This window comes from Empidonax traillii, unplaced genomic scaffold (assembly GCF_003031625.1).
Source record: "Empidonax traillii isolate 1590-97213 ecotype Southwest subspecies unplaced genomic scaffold, ASM303162v1 scaffold374:size1477467, whole genome shotgun sequence".
NCBI classification, from domain to species: Eukaryota; Metazoa; Chordata; class Aves; order Passeriformes; family Tyrannidae; genus Empidonax; species Empidonax traillii.
Window position 1 is genome coordinate 1,070,165 of NW_020955567.1, and position 19,015 is coordinate 1,089,179.

The following is a 19,015-nucleotide window of genomic DNA, read 5'->3' on the forward strand; positions in this document are numbered from 1 at the left end:
TGGAGGCTAATGCTAGTATCTCTAGCTGTTCTGTATCTGCAGAGTAATTCACCTTAACTTTCTCAAATGTTTGCTGTGGGAACTTTGGTCCCAAGCTAAATCCTGATGGAGAATGAAGGCCCAATACACTGGTAACTATATCCTGAGCATTTCAGCAGCTCAACTTCTGTGGGTATGGGTTGAATTTCAGATCACCTATCATTTTCCTTATGTGAATAATTAAAGAAGAGAGGGATTGATCTTCCTTGATACCCTCTTCTAATATGGTATTCTATGATACTATGATACTCTATAATCTGGAAATTTAAACAAGATTCATCCAGCCTTCATATGAGAATGACAAACTTAGTGCAATCCCTTAAAATTTGACCCTTGGGAAACACACCCTTGGGTTTCACCACCTTAGAGTAGAGCTGCCTTAAGACTGGTTGTATGAAGGATGGATATAAGACAACAGGGAAATTTTATGGTAGTTGCTGATTGTGTATTGGGGTTTCTAACTTGTTTTGAATTGTATTTTGACAAAGATACTGTGTAGTGGAAAAAACTCTTGAGCTTAGAATCATGACAAAAAATCAAATTTTGGCACAAGTATGGCTGGGGTTGTGCAAATTTCTACCATCATGTATGTCTGTCTTCTAAAAACAGAATGGATATGTGATGTGCCGGCGAATGGTCTGTGACTGCCAAAATCCCACCGTTGACCTCTTTTGCTGTCCTGAGTGTGACCCAAGGCTCAGCAGTCAGTGTTTACATCAGAGCGGGGAGCTTTCCTATAACAGTGGTGACTCCTGGATACGGAACTGTCAGCAGTGCCGCTGTTTGGTAAGGCTTCTGGTTACAGCAGCAGAGACAGGAGGGAAAAAGTATATGAGATATTGTGATATGTGAATAGTTTAATTTTCATGCATTAGCATTCTCTTAATTTCTTCTGGAGTACATATATAATCAAAATGTGGTTTTCATGGATTATTTGTCAGTATTGTCAAGTTCCTGTCAAAAACACATTTTGACACAATACGCATAATATAAATTATTTAATCATGAAGATTGTTTTAGCAAAGAGGAAAGGTCATTTAGATATGGCTACAGAGCAACAATAATGTGTTCATATTCAGAGACTGATGAAGCAGTATAAGGAAATTCTAAATATATATTTATTATCCAAGTTGGTAATTCCAAGGATGTTGCTAGACTAAAACTTGTTTTTTCATTCAGACATTTTGAGTAACAGAAAAATAATAAGACTTTATGCATTTTTCAAAACAGTGAAATGAGGTTTGAAAAAAAATCTGTTAAAGCTTGTCATCTTTTTTCTGGACATGTATTCCAGGGTCTGAGCAAAAACTGTTCTACATAATGCTGCTCGGGAAGTTTCTGTGACAGAAAAAATCCCAAGAAAAAAACAACTATCTTTTATCACAGGTTATCTGCAAATGCAAAGCCTAGTCCATGTAGCAGCTTTGTCTAGTCAGGGTATCATGAATAACACCCGGAAAACAATTCTGTAGACTGTGCTTTCGGTGTTACCACTGCTAAAATCCAATTAAATAGATTGCCATGTGCTTCATTAAGTGTCTCAAAAATGAAACAAAACAACCTACAGTTTAGAATCTCAATAGATGTTTCTTTTTTTCCAAGATGTTACTTCTGTATCTAAAGCCCGCTTTCTTTCAGTATTCATGGATTTTTGGGGGTGACATTGTATTGTCTAGTCCTTGTACTGTCCATCACTGGAAAAAAAACAGATTGAAGTATCAAGAGCAGTGACTGGTTTCAAAGATTGCTTTCATTCTTACCGCCATGTAGTTCAAGAAGAAGAAAATTGACCCAGATGAGAATTTTATAAAAGAATAACTTCACAGTACTTTCTGCAACAAGAGGGGTAAATTTGGAGCCATGACAAGTGTCTGAATTTTTTTTCAGCCTCTGCTCTGGAGATAGTGAACTCCTCATGCTCAAAGGCTTAGATACAGTTTTTGTGAATTACTGTTTTCCTAGGGCCAAATGCTGTTCTCTTTGCCCCACTTAAATCCAGACTACTCAATCTGTGCTCAAATTAGCTGAATAACTTGGAGGTCAGAGGTGGACCTGCTACCCAAAAAAATGTGCATTAGTTACTTCTGTGAAGTCTTTTCTTTGGCTGATAGATCTTCAGCTTTGGCCCTTATCCAGAGTGAGGGGAAGCTGATCCCAGCTTCTAGTAACTGATGTGAATAATTAAACATCTTTAGATTTATGATCAGGCATACAGTAATTTTTCCTAAGGATATTCCGACTCAACGCAAATCTCTGCTTTGAGCTTTTCTTACCCTGGCTGTACTAAACCCACCATGCAGAAAGTGTGATTATATTTGGAAGTTCCATTATTCTGATCATAATATTCTAAATGGATGGTAAGTGGGTAGAGGTCCTCTCACTGAAAACACACTGGTGTTCCCCATTACACTGGGCTCCTGGTAGCTTGACACCCTTAATCCAGCCAATGCACTTGTAATCATGGCAAAGATAAATTTGAGGTCTTTCTATGGCAAAACCAATAGTCTGAATAGAAGTGGAACTAGGTGAAACTGGAGATTTTGGAGCACTTCTGCAGTGCAGTCATGTTATAGCTTCTGTCACTTGCATGAGGGTCTCACAAGGGCAGACCCATATCCTGTATTGCATAACTTGTATGGAGAATTTTAAGCTTCAGTTTGATGCAGAGTGTGTGGAAGTTAATAGACCTTCTGAATAGCATGCAGAAAAATGCACCTGACCTGCCGTGTCTCCCACAGTCAGTGTTCTCTGTACTGAATTCAGAACAGGACCAAATGGGAAAAAATTAGCCAGCTAGAAATACATTGCTGATCCAGAGGAATGGGTGATGAAACAAAATAAGAGCTAGTAATCATATTTTGTTCTCTCTGAAAACAGCAAGGAGAAGTTGACTGCTGGCCCCTGCCATGCCCAGAGGTGGACTGTGAATTCAGTGTCCTCCCTGAGAATGAGTGCTGCCCACGCTGTGTCACTGACCCCTGCCAAGCAGACACCATTCGCAATGACATCACTAAAACGTGTCTGGATGAAACCAATGTCATTCGCTTCACTGGATCTTCTTGGATTAAGCATGGCACAGAGTGCACCCTCTGCCAGTGCAAGGTAAAGTGTATAAAGATAAAACTGAGATACTTCTTTCCTATCTTGTTCTGCGGCACATAAATATTAAAGCACTGAGTCTGGTCAGTGAACAGTTGGTGTCTACGCTTGTTTTAAAGCAGCAGAGATGACAATAAAAGTGTTCAGCTTAGTTAACTGTACTTTTGCATGTGCTAGAAAGATGATTTAATTTCTAGGAGGTCAGAAGCAGGACAACAGCCCATACTGCAGAGTGCTATGGACACAGTAGTGGTCTTTGCTTTTCCACCAGTATATTCAAGTTTGATCATGGAGCTCCAAGCTCAGTGCTATCTTAGAAACATGCAAATGTGGGTATGTAAGCCTAGACTTCGCACAAGGAACTTGTTCACTGTGATACTGTAGCATTATTGGAACTGATTCAATTGCTTTTGAGAACAGTATTTGTTTGTGAACAAAAAGACTAGTTATATGGTTACACAGCTTTCGTGCTTTAAAATTAATAGCATAATCAGCATGTTTAGAAGATTTACCATTTTTATAGTCAAAGGACTTCACTGTCTGAGGAGAAAAATTAATGGCTATGGGCATATGTGAATTCTGGCATCTCTTTTTAAGGATGCAAAAGAGAAGGAGCTTAAAATAAATGTTTCCATTCAAAGTAAGCCTATAAGGTAAATTTTGTTTTCTGCCATCCAGTACTGAAGAATAACAATATGTGTTTCCACAGTAGCCAAGGAGAGAGAGACAACAGGATTCATCCATATTTATTTAATAATTACTGAAATTCACAGTTTATTTTGGGCTTTATTCTATGTTCTTCCCAAGCAAGTTGCCTCCCAAACTCTAATACATGGTACAGTTAACTACTCTGAAAAGGTACTCATAAAACAATCTAACTTCAACACCTCCCTCTGTGAGAATTCTGTGTGATCAGGCAGCAGAAGGAGTCAAGTATCACCTTCTTCCTCCACTTAGCCTGATTCATACTGTGTGCAATAGCAGCTGCTGCCATCAAGGCATAGTCCTTTCTCAAGGGCAGTGATATGCACCAAGTAGGCATCAGCATTTGTCTTGATGGCAGAACAGGTCAGTAGTGAGAAGAAAATGCTGTAATCTGACAGAATGCCTAATGTTTAGAAAGCCAGCTGCTGCCTGAAAGATGTTGAAACAGGCTTACATATGGAAACCTGTACTTTTGGGGTCTGTAGCTGGTGATATACTCCAGCTCCAATGCTAGAAGGTACTTTTTGCTTGGGCAAGTTGCTGAGGTTCTTTTGCATCTGTCTCCCCATCTGTAGAACCAATAATGGTGTGTGCTTCTTTCTTAAATCACTTTTGAGATTCAGTCATGGGAAATGTGTTCTCGTTGTACTGCTAATCAATGGCAATGCAGAAGGCAAGTATCAGTTCTGATGATGGCCATCTCTGTGCTGCTACCATCTGCCCTTCTGTGTTAAGCAAAGACTGAACCTTAAGCATTGACTAATTGGTATTCAGTGTAAACACATAAACAGACTAATAAAATCCACTGCTGCATTGTGAACATAGTTAAGATTAAAACAGATACTCTGCCAAACTCCATAGTTGTAGTGACTCAGATGTGAATCTATGTAACAGTGAAGGTGTACCTACCACTTTGTCCCTAAGCAAAACTGAATCTCACTCAGTTCTCTTTACGGAACAGTCTTTGTTCTGAAATACGCTATCTACTCAAACTGCTGGCATTTTAATATTGCAGTTCTGCATGCATTGGAGCCTGCTCTCTCCAGATCAGGTTAATGGTGTGCCCAGTTTGTATAGTGCTCCTTCTCATTCATCCTGTGTCACCCTACTCTTTTCTTGCAGAGCAGCACATGGAAGGTCAAAGCTCCAGTCTAAGCCTCTCTAAGCAAGCTATAGCAAAATAGGTTTACACAAATCCTTTAAGAATTCAGAAAACTGGGTATCGGCTAAAGCAGACTTAGCCACAAAAACATTTCTAATCACAAGTAAAGAAGATAGAGAGTAGGATTGTAACCTTCAAAGTTTAGTCAATTAAATGTACTTGGAGTAAATTATAAATAATGCTCAGTTATTATTTGCATTGTGAGAATCAGACTTAAAAAGTATTGGAGGTGCAGAAAATTACTTCTCCGATACTTCAATGATGTCCATGGGCAATCTGTTCCCTTAATTGCTAATATTCTCAGAAGAATGTCTGGACTATCAGAAAAATGTTTATGGATTAATGTTTGCTGGTGTTACAGCCAGGATGTATTGACTTGAAGCATTCAGGGCTAAATAACGCCCAGAGTCACTTCTGCCTGATCTGAATAAAACTCCCAAGTGCCCTATCTTGTTCAACAGCTTTATGTACTTGAGCAGATGCCTGATACCTTTATGCTGGGAGCAATTCTTCCACTGATCCCAGCTTCTTTCAGTTTGACTGTTGTAGCTCTGGAACAGAGACCACAGCAAACCAAGCAATTAGAGAAATCATAATAGCCTGTTCCCTTGGGCAACGTAAGGACATGGTGACAATGCCATGGATCTGATCCAAGTCTGTACATTCAAATCTGATGGGTGTTTGCAAACAACTGAGCTTATTAAATTTACTTGTTTTGTACAAAATGCGAATTGTTTCAATTCTTCTTTTTTCTTCTATTTTTCTATCCTTTAGAATGGCCACGTCTGTTGCTCAGTGGATCCACAGTGCCTTCAGGAACTGTGACACCAACAATCATCTCTCACAAGCAGTTTCTGGTTAAAGAATTTTCCTTCACAGAAATAGACCTTTAGACCAAAAATTGTTCAACATTAAAACTAAAATTAGGTTGGTTTTGTCTATCTGAAGTGCAGATATGTGATGAACTCAGTTACCTGAATCAGAGTGAAATCTCTGGGACTCAAGACAAGCTCAGATATGTAAACCTTTGTATGAGGTTAGGCCCAAATCTTCTGGCTATTTGTCTGTCTGGCATCCTTGTGCAGAATGTTTAGGTTAGTGTAAAGTGACACATTGTAATGCTGTACATAATGATGTCAAGATCCAAAATCAACTAGGAGCTCTTATAGGGTCTTCTGAAGCTTTGAGAGTCCAACACTTGACCAGAATGCAGTAGTTTTACCTAATTGTATTTGGAACTGCACAAATGTGTTTGATTGCTTACTGCAGAACATAGCAGATATTTGACTAAAAGGATGAAGCCTTCAGGAATAAAGAACTTAGCAGCTAAGATGTGATATGTACATTATGTGCGCTGAAAAAAAAAAAAAGATAGAAGTTATTGTTAAAAAAAAAAAGAACAAAAAAAAAACCAACAAAAAAGAAAACCCGTGATGCACAGGCATGGCTTCTTAATGTTTTCTGATGGGAAAAGTCATCAATATTTCCTTGTTTTACTGCACTTACTATTATTTCTTGATTGACTTTGTTCAGTATAAGCTCGTTATTGTGCAAATTTAAATAAATATTTCTCTTACCTTAAGTTTTTTGTTTGTGCCATTTTACCTTTTCAAGGATATAATTTTCATGTGTGCTGTTAATTCTTCTCCTTTGCAAACATTCCTGGGCATCTGGATAATAGGGGTGATGTATTGCCTGTCTAGTTCTCTACATATGAGACCTTATGCCCAGCACAGACTTATGCCTGTTATGTTTTATCTTTGTTAAGACATCTGTAAGCAGCTTCATGCATCTGAGTCATTACAGTGGATTGAACAGCAAATTCACATACTTAAAGATCAGTGTTGTCACCTGCAGTTGGTACAGACCATTCGCATGTGACTGACATCTGTTCAGATCTACAGAGGATCTTCTCCAAATTCCTCCTCTCTCCAGCTGCCATAGGTTCGTTTGTTTTCTGTAAGCTCTGCAGCTGTTTTTATTGTTTATGTGAAGTATCTTAATGCATGGGGATTACTTCAATATGCAAACCTGATTTTCACTAGTGTTCTGTTGGGGCAATAAATAAAAGAGGTTATGTGACCAAAGCTATGTTATTCTCAAAGAGAAATAAAAAATAAAGCCATGCTTACAAATTGCCTGAAAAGGCTGAATTTGTAAGGAATGCATCATGAACTCTGGAGGCAAAGAGGAGAGAAGAAAACTGCCAAAGATGACAGCATTCTTTAAATACTGCTTTAGTAGTCATGTTCTTTTCAACGTGCCTTGCTGCTCTTCAGCATCTTCCTGACCAGTTTAGTAGGCTGTTGTGCAACCTGGACAGGCAAAACTTCTATTAATACTACCCGTGTATTATTAAGTTACAAGGCAACTCCATGTATGTGGGTTTCAAAACAGAATCATTTCCTGCAAACAGATGCTGCTTTGCAGTGTTTTATGCACAGCAGGAGATCAAAGGAATCGCATGCAACCCTATATATCTGGTAGATATTCCCTTGAACCCTAGTGTCTACCGAGTACTGGATGTTTTTGAATTAGGGAATGCAAAAGATGCTAGGCCACTGAATGCAAATAATATAAACAAACCCAAGAAACAAAAAATCTTAAAAAAAATAAAAATGCAGAAAGAGCCAAATAGATAGTTTACATTTAACCATTAAAGGTATGAAGATTCTTAGACCAAGTAAACTCTTTTCTTCACCTAGTCCATAAATAACCAGTATTCAGGGGGTTTTAGTGTTTTGTCCCATTCCCGGCAAGCTGCAATCACAGTTTTTAAAGAGAGTTAGCTCCCTGAAAAATAAGCTGCTTTCTCTACAGTGTTTTCTTGCCTGCTAGTAATTATTAGGAGGTCATGTTTTCCCTTCAGATGCTGGGACACATCTCCAATGGATTTCAGCAGCAGCTGCATACCTGTTTCTGAGAGAAAGTTTAGCAGAAGTTGTTACCATTTAAGAACTGCACTGCAATTTCATTCAAGATAGAAACAGAAAATGCATGAAGACCAGAGTTCTTTTTTTTGGAAAGAGAAACAGAATCCTTAGGCTTGGGCCAAGGCTGTAGAAAGCTCTGAAGAAAAGCAGTGGAGCTTGTAGAGGCAGATAGAGAAGAGTTGTAAGCATCCCTATTTTGGGTCAGTGGGTAGAAAATTTACAGGTGAGACAAGTGTCTTTACCCTAATCTGGTTCAGTGCATCCTCCAACATCGGTTTTAGACCTGTAACAAATATGAGAACTGGAAGGAAAATATCTCCAAATTTATTTTCTCAATCCTTTTTCAAAGAGAGGGTAATACTGGTGTTTAATCCCAGCTTTTAATCAAAACTAAAATGGTGTATAGATGGAAACAAACATCACTTTTCTTTTATTGCCCACCCTGACATGATTGTTGGAGGATCTTTCTACTGTTGTAGGTTTGTAAAGCACAGGGCAGTACACTAAAAGGCTAAACAGCAAAGATTGAGACACAAAGTAATAACTAAAACTTGAATCAAATCCTTGGAGAGACACTCAGTGTCACATGTATGTAAAGAGCAGAAGTCATACTTTTGAACAAAGCTGGAAGTATGTGCTAAATAAAAAATGAGAATGGGTTCAGTGAATACTCTGTAATTTATCAGTGTTCAAGGTTACTAATCAGTTGGGAGTTCCTCTAAAGGTCAGCAAACTCCAAGGAGACATGTCAGTGATCCTTATTTTCATTCCCTTTCACCCCTTCTGCCTCCTGTTCAGCCAAGCCAGTAATTAGTAGCTCATGTTTTTAATTTTCCTTGAAAAGTAAATTTAAATATTATTAAAAATTGATGTCTAATTTCCAGACCTAAATTATTTGTCAGACAATATAGTGCATTAAAAAATATATATTTCTAATGATGCAGGTACATTATGCTCTCTTACTGGCCTTTCATTATTGATGCACTGTTTGCAGTACCAGAATTCAATAACTTCCATAAAGGAATTGTCACCTCTCTGCAGAGTAATTGCCCTAAGTTAATAGACCTACAGATAAAACAGCAGAGATGTCTTCAGTTACAATGCTGAATTCAAAGCTATGGTGAAACAGGTTGACATAATGCAGCAGCCATTGAAAAGGGACCTAACTGGGCACCTGCAGATTTCTGGTACTCACAAATTTACCAAGTCAATAGCAGCCATTGCATTTTTATAGGATGCCTCAAAGTGTGTGTTTATGCAGGGCTCTCTGTGTTTATGGAGGGCTGTAAAAGTGCCCTTCTTAATTTCCAGCACAGGGTCTTACCATTAACTCCATTGACCTATAGCAGGTTCACCCTCCATCAGCTCAGACAGGTACAATCTCATGAGCCACGGGGCCCAGATTCTGCTGATTTTAAATGCAGGATGTGTGTGGGGTAGGATCTCCTCCTCCACAGATTCTCCAAAGTGAAGGAGAATGCCAGTGCAGCAAATGGCAGTGCTCAACTCACATGACCTCTCAACAGGAGGGGACTCCCTTGATTTCTCAGATAAAAATAGCAGTAGCTTTAAAGTAGGGCTCTGCTAGTTATTTTTTAATAGTGTAACTTACTTACAGGCAAATGCAGTTTAACTTGTCCCCAAACCAGTTAATAATTTATGCTAGCTTTTGCCAACTATATGAAGAAAATGTTTCAGAGTAATATGAGTAAGAAGACTAGAGCAGCTCTGGCATCTCCTGAGTGGGTGGCCTGTGTCTCTTTTTCAGTGCACTGGTAAAAAGCCCACTGCAGTCATATCTTCTACCCAAGTCACAGTTGTATTCACTGTCACAATCCTGACTGTCTCTTCTGTTGCTATTTTGATTTCTAATTAAAAATTAAAAACTTGTTGCTTTAGCATAGTGGTCAAATCTCTGTCCTTGGAGAAAAGACAAAGTGTACCACTGGATTTTTGATTAAGGAGAAGCATTTTAGAGAGAGCCTGAAAAGAAAAAGACAGTGCTAAAAACTGTTTCTCAGATCTTTGTGGCTGTTTAAGCAGTCATGTGAAGGGCCACTAGCATTACTTAGTGTATTTCACTTTTTTCCTTTTGTCAGTAAGATGCTAATGCAAAATGATAAAAATAAAAAATCAATTGTTGAAATCAATTATTCACTTAAATCTGCACTAATCAGTATTTTCTTATTGCCAGAGTTTGTACAGTTTGTAAAATACCAAACAGGCATTGTTTACAATAGCAGGAGATTTGCAACCCTATGTCGTACTAACCTGTTCACAGGTTATTTCTGTAACTTGAAACTTTAACTACTACAAACCATAACAATCTATTGATCTCATATATTTCAGCCATAAGAAAGCCAAACTCAATAACTATGCTTCATCCTCAAATTTGGTTTTTTTTCAGTAATCTCATTTTAGGCTTCAAATGTAGCTCCCAGTATGTCATTTATGTATCAGAAGTATTGCTTGGAACCATAAAATAAAACTATTTAAGGGCTTATTTTATGACTGAGTCATATCTGAAAACCAGAATAACTAGAACTGCATCACCACAGGTAGAGCATCTGTGTAAATGGAGCAACAGAAAAAAAGTAAAGACTTGAGTGCAATTTTGTATTGGGGAGGGAAGACAATTTCATGGAGAGGAGAGGGGGAAAAGTAGGAAAAAAACCCCAGCAATCCAACTCGTGCTAATTCGGTCCTGTTCCTCTTTTAATGACTGCTGATCTGAACAAGAAAAGAGATGCAGCCTTCTCATGGTTACCTTAGTTTTTACAAGAAGCTCCTCATCTGTTGCTGCCTTTGGATATTTCATCTGAGTAAACCACAGCTGTTTCCTGTTTATTTTCTTAGTGCCTTTAGCAAAAATTTAAAAAATGCCTAGGACCATGACAAAGAAGGTTGGGACTGGCCCCCTTGCAACAGGCACTGTACCACAGCTGGAGCATCCTTTTCCAAGGCAAGCTTGCAGGCACCAATCCAGCAGGGGTGGGGAGAGCACCATCTACCTAAAGGTGTAGTCCTAAATGTGCAGTGCTGTTATTTTAGCTATGTAAATTGGGTCCTCCAAAAGCCATGACAGAATGACCCAACTTTCCCAGGCAAAAATCCCGTTTGCCTCATTCCCACTTGCCATGGACAAAATGGGAGTGCTCACAAACACACCTCAAAATGCAGTCCTCTCACAGCTTTGGTGTTTCATGACAACATGGCTCTGCAGACGTTACCCAAGTCAGCTGAGACCGAACCCCATCCCATGGCCAGCTTTCCCTCTGCAGGACTTCTCTGGGGAGATGCCTGTGGACTCAGCTTTGCAGCTGGTGCCTACATGGCCTGGACTGGGCAGTTCCTCTTCTCCTGCCCAGCCAGGTCAGGCTGGTGACAAATGGATATCAAAGCCCAGTTAAGGAAGATGGTGTGAAAATTTTGCCAGACATTGCCGGTGGCCAGCTGAGTGAGTGGGTAATACTGATATTACTTAAATGATCTTTTTAAAATTAGGCTGGTTTTCCATTTTTAAGTTACCATTTGGTAATAAATTACATTTGATGGGCCCTGATGCTCCTTTGAAGAACACAGCAGGTGAGGAAGAAATGATTCTTTCTTCACTTGGGAAGTTTGAGAGGCTGCTCAGGTGCTGTTGTCTTCAAAGGAAAGAGAAATGCAACCCAAAAGCAGCCTATGATCCAAACACAACCAGTACAACACATCAGAAAAACACATTGCATGATGACCACAGTCCCTGCCTATTCTGTGCAGTCTCCATCCTCAGCAGCAAGAGCATTTTCTTTTAACATTCCTGTCACAATGATGCAAATGATGTGATGATCACAGTGATGCATGAAACTCCTCCATGGGCACCAGTATCAGTACCTACCAGATTATTTTCAGTGTTGACCTGTCTCAGCACAGCATTGGTGATTATATTCTCCCATGTCTTCAAACTTTTTTACATGGAATTTTTCAATCCTTGGGCTAGAGTTCATTCATGTTGCTTTAGAGGTTTTAGCCAGTGTTAACCATCCCTTTACAAAAAATAAAATATATACATTGCCACTGTGCATTTTATATGTTCCTAATAAACTAAAATTAGTGTAACTGAATTTGTAGCCAAAAATAAATTTGTAGCCAAATTTTACTCTAGTTCTGTTTTTTAAAGTTCAGACTCTTCTGTGTTTTCTATTGTTCTGGGAATTGAACCAATCTGAGCAAGTGGTTACCGAAATTCTAATTATCTTTGTTTTCCTTTTGAATGAGGATTAAAGCAAACCAAGAATCCAATTGTGGGGTTTTTTTGACAGAAGCATCTTGGTGAATCTGCAGCCAGAAAACCAGTTTGCATCCTCATGGTCACAGGTCTAATTTCTTGAATCGAGTTACACCAAAATTTAAAATGCTTCATCAATTCCCAGCAAAGCTATAGATATTCAGACATTTATACAGTCCATTTAAGTGATCTTTTTATTTCTTATATAGCAAATTTTTGTCATTTGTGCAGCTTTCAAATGATATTTGCATGCTTCATGTATTTGAATCGCTTCTTGTGGGTAATATCCATTTGCACATAAAGATTCTTAGCTTTTGGATTTGAATTTTTGTAGCTATTAGAACTTAGGGTTCACTTATGAAATATATCCTTCCATACACACCTGGTCAACAGAAGAAAATCCTACAGAGAGCTTTGGCCCAGTACACATACTAGAGAAGGCAAACTTAAGTTTGATTTAGTATTTTTTATAGTTTCTGTGTTTTATTGTGTTCTGAAGCTGTGTTCCAGCCATTTTGCATTAATCTACTTTCTAAGTATAAACCTGGATTCTGAAAAATCAATCAGTACAAGGTCAACTGCACCCATTGCCTGCATGGTGTGAATCAAAGCTTAAGACACATGGACATTTGTAAGGAAATAGAGAACCAGAAAATTCAGTGTAACCAAAATGCTTCTCATGTTCAAAGATAAATATACGGAATGGCTTCAAGTGAATTAGGTAATAAATTTTTTCCCAGATTTAGTGAAAGCAAGATCAGGGGAAAACAGAGAAGTGAATTTATAGTGTATTTACCAAGTGCTGTACTGATCTACACCAGAAAATCATGAGAAGGCACTGACTGCGTAGTGCAGATATCAGTCAGCTGTTAAAAAACTTCCTCAGGATGAAAAAATGTCCTTGACTGAAAAACTTCTGGTGCTGAGCTTTCGACACATTACACAACTGATTAAAGGCACCTAAACACATTTTCAGATGATGGTGGAGAGCAGTTTAGGGAGGCTGCTGACCCCTTCTTTGCTCTGGTACAGCTATCTTCTCTGTAGGCTTCCTTACAGTGGGTTAGAGGTAGACACGTGACAGCTACTGCGCTGTGGTTCAAGGTCTTCACACGGTCACTGCCAGTGGCTGTCTAGCCACACCCTTAGCACTGGTTTGGGTTGAATGCACCTACTCCTGACAAAATACCACTGCCATGGAGACCTGGCAGCAGTAGAAGAGCTGCCATAGATGCTGTCAACTGGTAACTTCCTGTCTTGAGGGGCAGCCAAGGAGATACCAAACAGACATCAGGGAGTGGATCCAAGACCCAGAGAAGTCTGTGAAGACTTTTTCCTCATCTTAGGACCAGGGCCCTGAAATATTTACTCACATACTAAATGAAGAAGTGTTATTAACCCATGTTTTTTTAGCATGGTTGGAGCACTTACACATCATATCTGGCACAGTGCAGACATGCTCTTCCATCACTTTCTCCACAGGGATGAAGTTCAAAGAGGCTATAAATATATATAAACCTGAAAATTATGTCAGCTAGAAATAGTCTATTTTATTTGACTGAGGCAAAAAGAAAAGAAGTCAAATCTGTTTTAAAGGTGGTCTTGTTTCTGAGAGGGAGCTTGGGTTGGTAGTGTCAGGAAGGCCCTGGCTGTGTCCCCCTAAATGTCCCAAAGGAAAGGATCCATTTGATAGGGGACAGATTTTCAAAGAGTGCACAATTAGAGGCAGTTATGAAAAAATTACTGACAAAAAGAACAAGAAAGACTCAGAGACGTGAGTGAAACACCACAGACGTGAAAAGAGGGTCTAGTGGGTCCAGTTGTATGCCTTGGTGCCCCCAATTACAGATGCAACCTGTTGGTGTATCTTCAATGGCTTAGTAAGTAGATTACTTTTCCAGAGGTTCCCTGATAAATGTCTGCTTGCTCATTAACATAGCCAACATTTCCTAACTGTACGTAGTTATGCAGCCTGAGCCGATCCACATCATATTTAGTTCATAGGCTAAAGTTCAAATGGAACAAGTTTTTTATCCTCTTTGTTTGCTGCATATAATCTCCCTCTTTTATGGTCAGAATTATATCTTCAAACCCAGAAAAAAATATCCAAAATACCTGAAGCAGCAGAAAGCTCATTTACATTCATTCTGGGATGAAATTTTTTTTTAACTCTGAGCACAATTTCTTAATCACTTGCACCTTTACCTCTGCACAGTAGTAGTTCCTCAAATGTATATTGCTTTCCTACTTGGCCCATGCCATAGTTTTCAATACTTACCCCATTAATGCAGCAAACATTTTTTCAATGTATTTAGTAAAAATTGATATATAAACTCACTGGATAATGTGTAGTGTTAGAAATAACAATGTTTTTGATGTGGAATGGGGACGTAATATGTCGAACCAAAGTCACTTATCATCACCTGAATTTGTAAGGTATATACCAGAAAATGTTTAGCCTGAAGAAATTAATAGAATTTGAGAATTGTTTTGCTGAAATGTTTGCTTCATCATTGTACATTTTCAGAAAGCAGTAATGAATAAGATGAATGTTTGATTTCAAGGGCTGCTTGGGACAAGCTAGAATTACATGCCTAAAAAAAAGTTGTATTCAGCCAAGCGGTGTTGCAGTGGCATGCCTCAGTGCTCTGCTGGGATGGAGGGGCCTGGAGTATAAGGCCCTTCTCTGTTTCCTTCTTCACTTGCCCAGGAAGCAAGTGCCCAGCCATTACTCCCTGCACATTTCTGATCCCATTCCCACTTTTGGTTTTTCCCTATGCTTCTTTTTTAATCTGATTCAAAAAAGACATCTCTCCTCCTTGCTGAGTGCCTGAAGCCTAGCTGTGCTGTGTTTAGCTTGGTTTCTTTTTTGCCCAGGACACTTGCATTCTTGGATGTCCAGTTACTGTAAGGTATGTGGTAGATAAGAGGAAGAACCTACCGTAAACACGCCCCCCGAGCGCTGCAGTTAGGACTTTCAAATATGCTTTAGTGGGTGCCTCTGAGGAGACAGAAAGCTGAATGCCACAGACCAAAGGCCCAGTGACAATAGGTTGTCAGCACTCCCAAACCACACAAATCTAGAGCTAAACAAATAACAGAATGGCAACTGATCATACACTTGCCTATTTAATTCATGGAGTGTTAAATATTTTTAAAATATTTCTTACAGTAAAATAACAATATTTTAATAAATAATTTTTAATCTAAAAAAAAATACATGAGATTTAATCTTAGTGTCATTTTTAACTTACTAAGTAGCTTTTATTCACTAGGCCACACAGTCTTTCATGAACACACTTGAAAGTTCAAAAATGTCATATCAGTCACAGCAGAGCTCCCATTTTATTTCCAGTCTACACCAGAAACAAATGCAGAATTACAGGGGAAGCATTAATAAAAAATTGACACTAAGGACTTATTGCAAAGTGCGTTTCCAAGTATGCATCAAGAGCTAGCAATATAAAAAATTCTATACAACTCATGTTTAATAAAGTGTGGTTTGATTTTTCAAAAAAGCAATATATTTGATACTAGGCCTAAAATTGTCTCCATAAATAATAAACCATTTGAAAGCATTAGATCAGTGCAGATGAGCAGATGGCATCACGGTGGCTTTTATTATCATAGTCTCTCCCATGTTTAGGTGGTAGGTAAGGAACTTGGTTCTCCCTTTCTGATCAAAAGTGACATGTATAGACTTGGAAGATTTAAAGCTAGTGAACCCTGCAGAGGGCATGAACTTAGCACAAGCAGTCAAGAAGGGAGCTGATTCTGCACCACAATTAAATCAAAGGAACTTGTTATCTTCACTTCTATCTGAAGGACTTCTCATCTATCTTGAGGGCCATTACTGGAACAGCAAAACAAACCAAAGGCTCAGCTTAGGCACTTTTTGTCCTCCATTTTCCTTTCCCTGATCTTGTTTTTCTGTGTTGCAGGAGTTTATCTGTTAAGGTTCCTGGCATTGTGTAATGTAAAAAACTGTAAAAACAGTGTTTTTACTCATTAGTCTTGCACTGCTTTCATGTTCTCTGACCACTAAAACCAAACCTAACCAAACAAGTCACTGAGGAACATTTGGAAAAGCCAACAGGGCTTTTGGTAGAGACTATACATTGCATTAGAGTGGCTCAATTTCCATGTAGTGGCATGAGTCTACTTACCTCCCAATTATATGCTATTGTCAAAGATAGAGCCAGAAGGTCACAACCACTTTACTCTCCTCATTGTAGAAATAAGTCAATCAAAACATCCATATCTTGGAGCATTTCAATTATTTATGATCCCAAACCTAGTAGAACAAATACATTTCTAGGCCTGAATCTGAAAGCTAGAGGGGGAAAAATAGCATCAAAAATCAATAGAAGTGAGCAACACCAGACTGAAAAACAGAGAGAAATCCTCCTGGCATGTCTTTGTTGGACAGTAAGTCATGGGAAACACCTGGCTTTCTTTACATTGTTGGAAATGTTCATTTGAAACTATGCCATCCTGATATATTTTTTAATATTCTATTTGGAAGTACATTCAACCACATGCATACCTTCCAAAGAGTCTGGGTTTAACGTGTCAGACTAGATGTGCTGGACGGCTCAGCACCTAGCTCCTGCTGAAGCCTTGATGGGAGCCAAAACAAGCATCTTATCAGTTACATCTGACCTGATCTATATACTTGGAAGATGCCTTTGCCCATCTCTCAAAAGCAAGGGCTGAAGTAAGCCACTTTTGTTAAGCAGTGCTGAATCGGACAGTCTCAGAGTGAGGAACCTGCCACAGCTCTCTACCTCCAGATCATGAATCCGTGTGCCTCACTCCCAGAGACATTCCTCCTTGGCCCCCCAGGCCAGGTGCCTCACTTACCAGTTGATCTAGCTTGGTACTGATCAGGGACAAGCACTGACAAAACACCCCCACTGTGCCCTGTGTTAGCCCTTGGCACTCAGCCATCGTGACTTTGGGTCTGCAGAGATGAGACTTTCATGGGCCAGTGGCCCCTGTGACATCCCAGGAGGTGCTGATCAGGGAGTTGCTGGGGTTCCCCAAGCTATGGTGTTCTTTGAGGATGTGTGAGCAGCTTTTGTCATGTAGCCCCACAGTTCCTACCCTCCCCTATCCAAGACTACACTAGATGACTTCTGGCTCAGAAAGAAAGTCTCACATGGTTATTGCGGCCATAATGTCTAATCAGAAGTCTGCTGTAGTGAACTCTGTATTGACAAAAAATGTCACTGAAAATGAGTCAGAGAAGACATTTTTATGAACCTCTCATTGATATACAGAGTTTTTAAATAAAAATGGAAATGCTTCAGTAGGAGGAAGCAAGTGTCAGGTCCTGTGAAGCTTTCCAAGACAGAACAGGTTGTACCTAGAGCTGCACTCTTCTAAACAAGAAAACAGAGTAAGGGTTATTCATCAAGGCAGTGAGTGTTTTGGAGACAGTATTTCAGGTAAAAAAATTGGAGCATATCTATTTCCTCTTCCTGGGAAAACCCTTGCTCTTTCTTGGTTTTGGCAGGACCTACCTACAAAGAAAGAAAACCCAACTGTACAATCCAGCTAAGAAGAAATACCAGCCCTAATGCCTGTCTGCAAACCATTGATGAGTTGGTGGACACTCCCACACTGGTATGGGCACTGGAAATCTTCACCTGCCCTCATGGAGCACAGACACAATCTGGACCTGCAGGGGACCTGCAAACAGGGTTTGAAGAGACAGTACATTTTCTAACTCCGTTATAGGGTATGTGCATGGTGTGCCCAGGATGTACCCACAGACCCCGGTTAGGCAGCATAGACCTCAGGATGGAGTACACAGCCCTGACCAAAAACCTCTGGGGCACAGAGAAGGGGGTTGCACACATTCTCAGGATGTGTCAGGATTGGATTCCATCTCTCACGTTTTTTTCACGTTAGATACATGCATAGATGATGAAGCTTGTTTCTTGTGCTTTCACTGTGAGGGTTATTCATGTGAATTATTGGGCTTGAGTTTTGCTTGTTTTATCTTCTCTCATTTGATTGCAGGGTCAGGATCAATCTGCATTTATGTTTGGGGTTTTCTGGGTGAATATTGAGTATTGTTCCCACTTTTGAACTGGTTTGGTCTGAAACAACTCCCAGAAAGCCACTCATCAGGAACAGCATCTTATTCTCCACTGTGCTCCAAAAAGAGCGGCTCACTGACTGCAGCCTGTGGGGGCCTGGGGCAGGCAGCTCCTCCTGGGATCATGCCTTTTCACTGTGGTCGTCCCACTGGTGTTTTGTCCATCTCACTGGTAACAATTTTGGAGACTGCAAAAAGGCCTATTTGTCCCCTTGCTTATTTAAATGCAGACAGGCTAATGCTGTGGCTATTTAAAGTAATGGCAGTCAGCAGAACAGATGCTTAGGACGTGAGTGCTGGTTCTATCATTAAAAGATATGGTCTGTCATCAAAAGATATTTTTCCTATGGGAAACTACAACCCTCTGGGACTTTTTGGCTTATTAAGAAAGTTTAGAGCCACCATGTCTCTCTAGCAGAGATAAAATAATGCAAACTTGCTACTGGTGCCAAATACTTTAGCCAGCAGCACGTTGCTCTTGTTCCTGCTAATGTTTCTGGATCTTCAGACTACTCTCTTTTGACTCTTGTAGGTTAGTGACTTTGAGTAGAAAGAATGAATTATCTTATGGTATTGTATATTGAGATCTTAATTTCTTGAAAGTACTTACAGGTAGTCTTGACTTTACCTTGTGATTTCATAAGATAATATAGTGCAATGTAGTGTAATGTAATGTAGTACAATATATAATAAATTATATT

General features: G+C 39.4%; 1 protein-coding gene across 1 annotated transcript in view; it reads left to right on the plus strand.

The window, feature by feature from the left end:
* NELL2 (neural EGFL like 2) overlaps nucleotides 1-6,587 on the plus strand; it is a 144,333-nt gene extending 137,746 nt beyond the window's left edge. The window contains exons 18-20 of the mRNA XM_027892909.1: nucleotides 649-825; nucleotides 2,917-3,141; nucleotides 5,780-6,587. Coding sequence (XP_027748710.1) covers nucleotides 649-825; nucleotides 2,917-3,141; nucleotides 5,780-5,830 — 453 coding nt within the window. The 3' untranslated portion in view covers nucleotides 5,831-6,587. The remainder of the gene's footprint in view (nucleotides 1-648; nucleotides 826-2,916; nucleotides 3,142-5,779) is intronic.
* The last annotated feature ends 12,428 nt before the right edge of the window (nucleotides 6,588-19,015 follow it).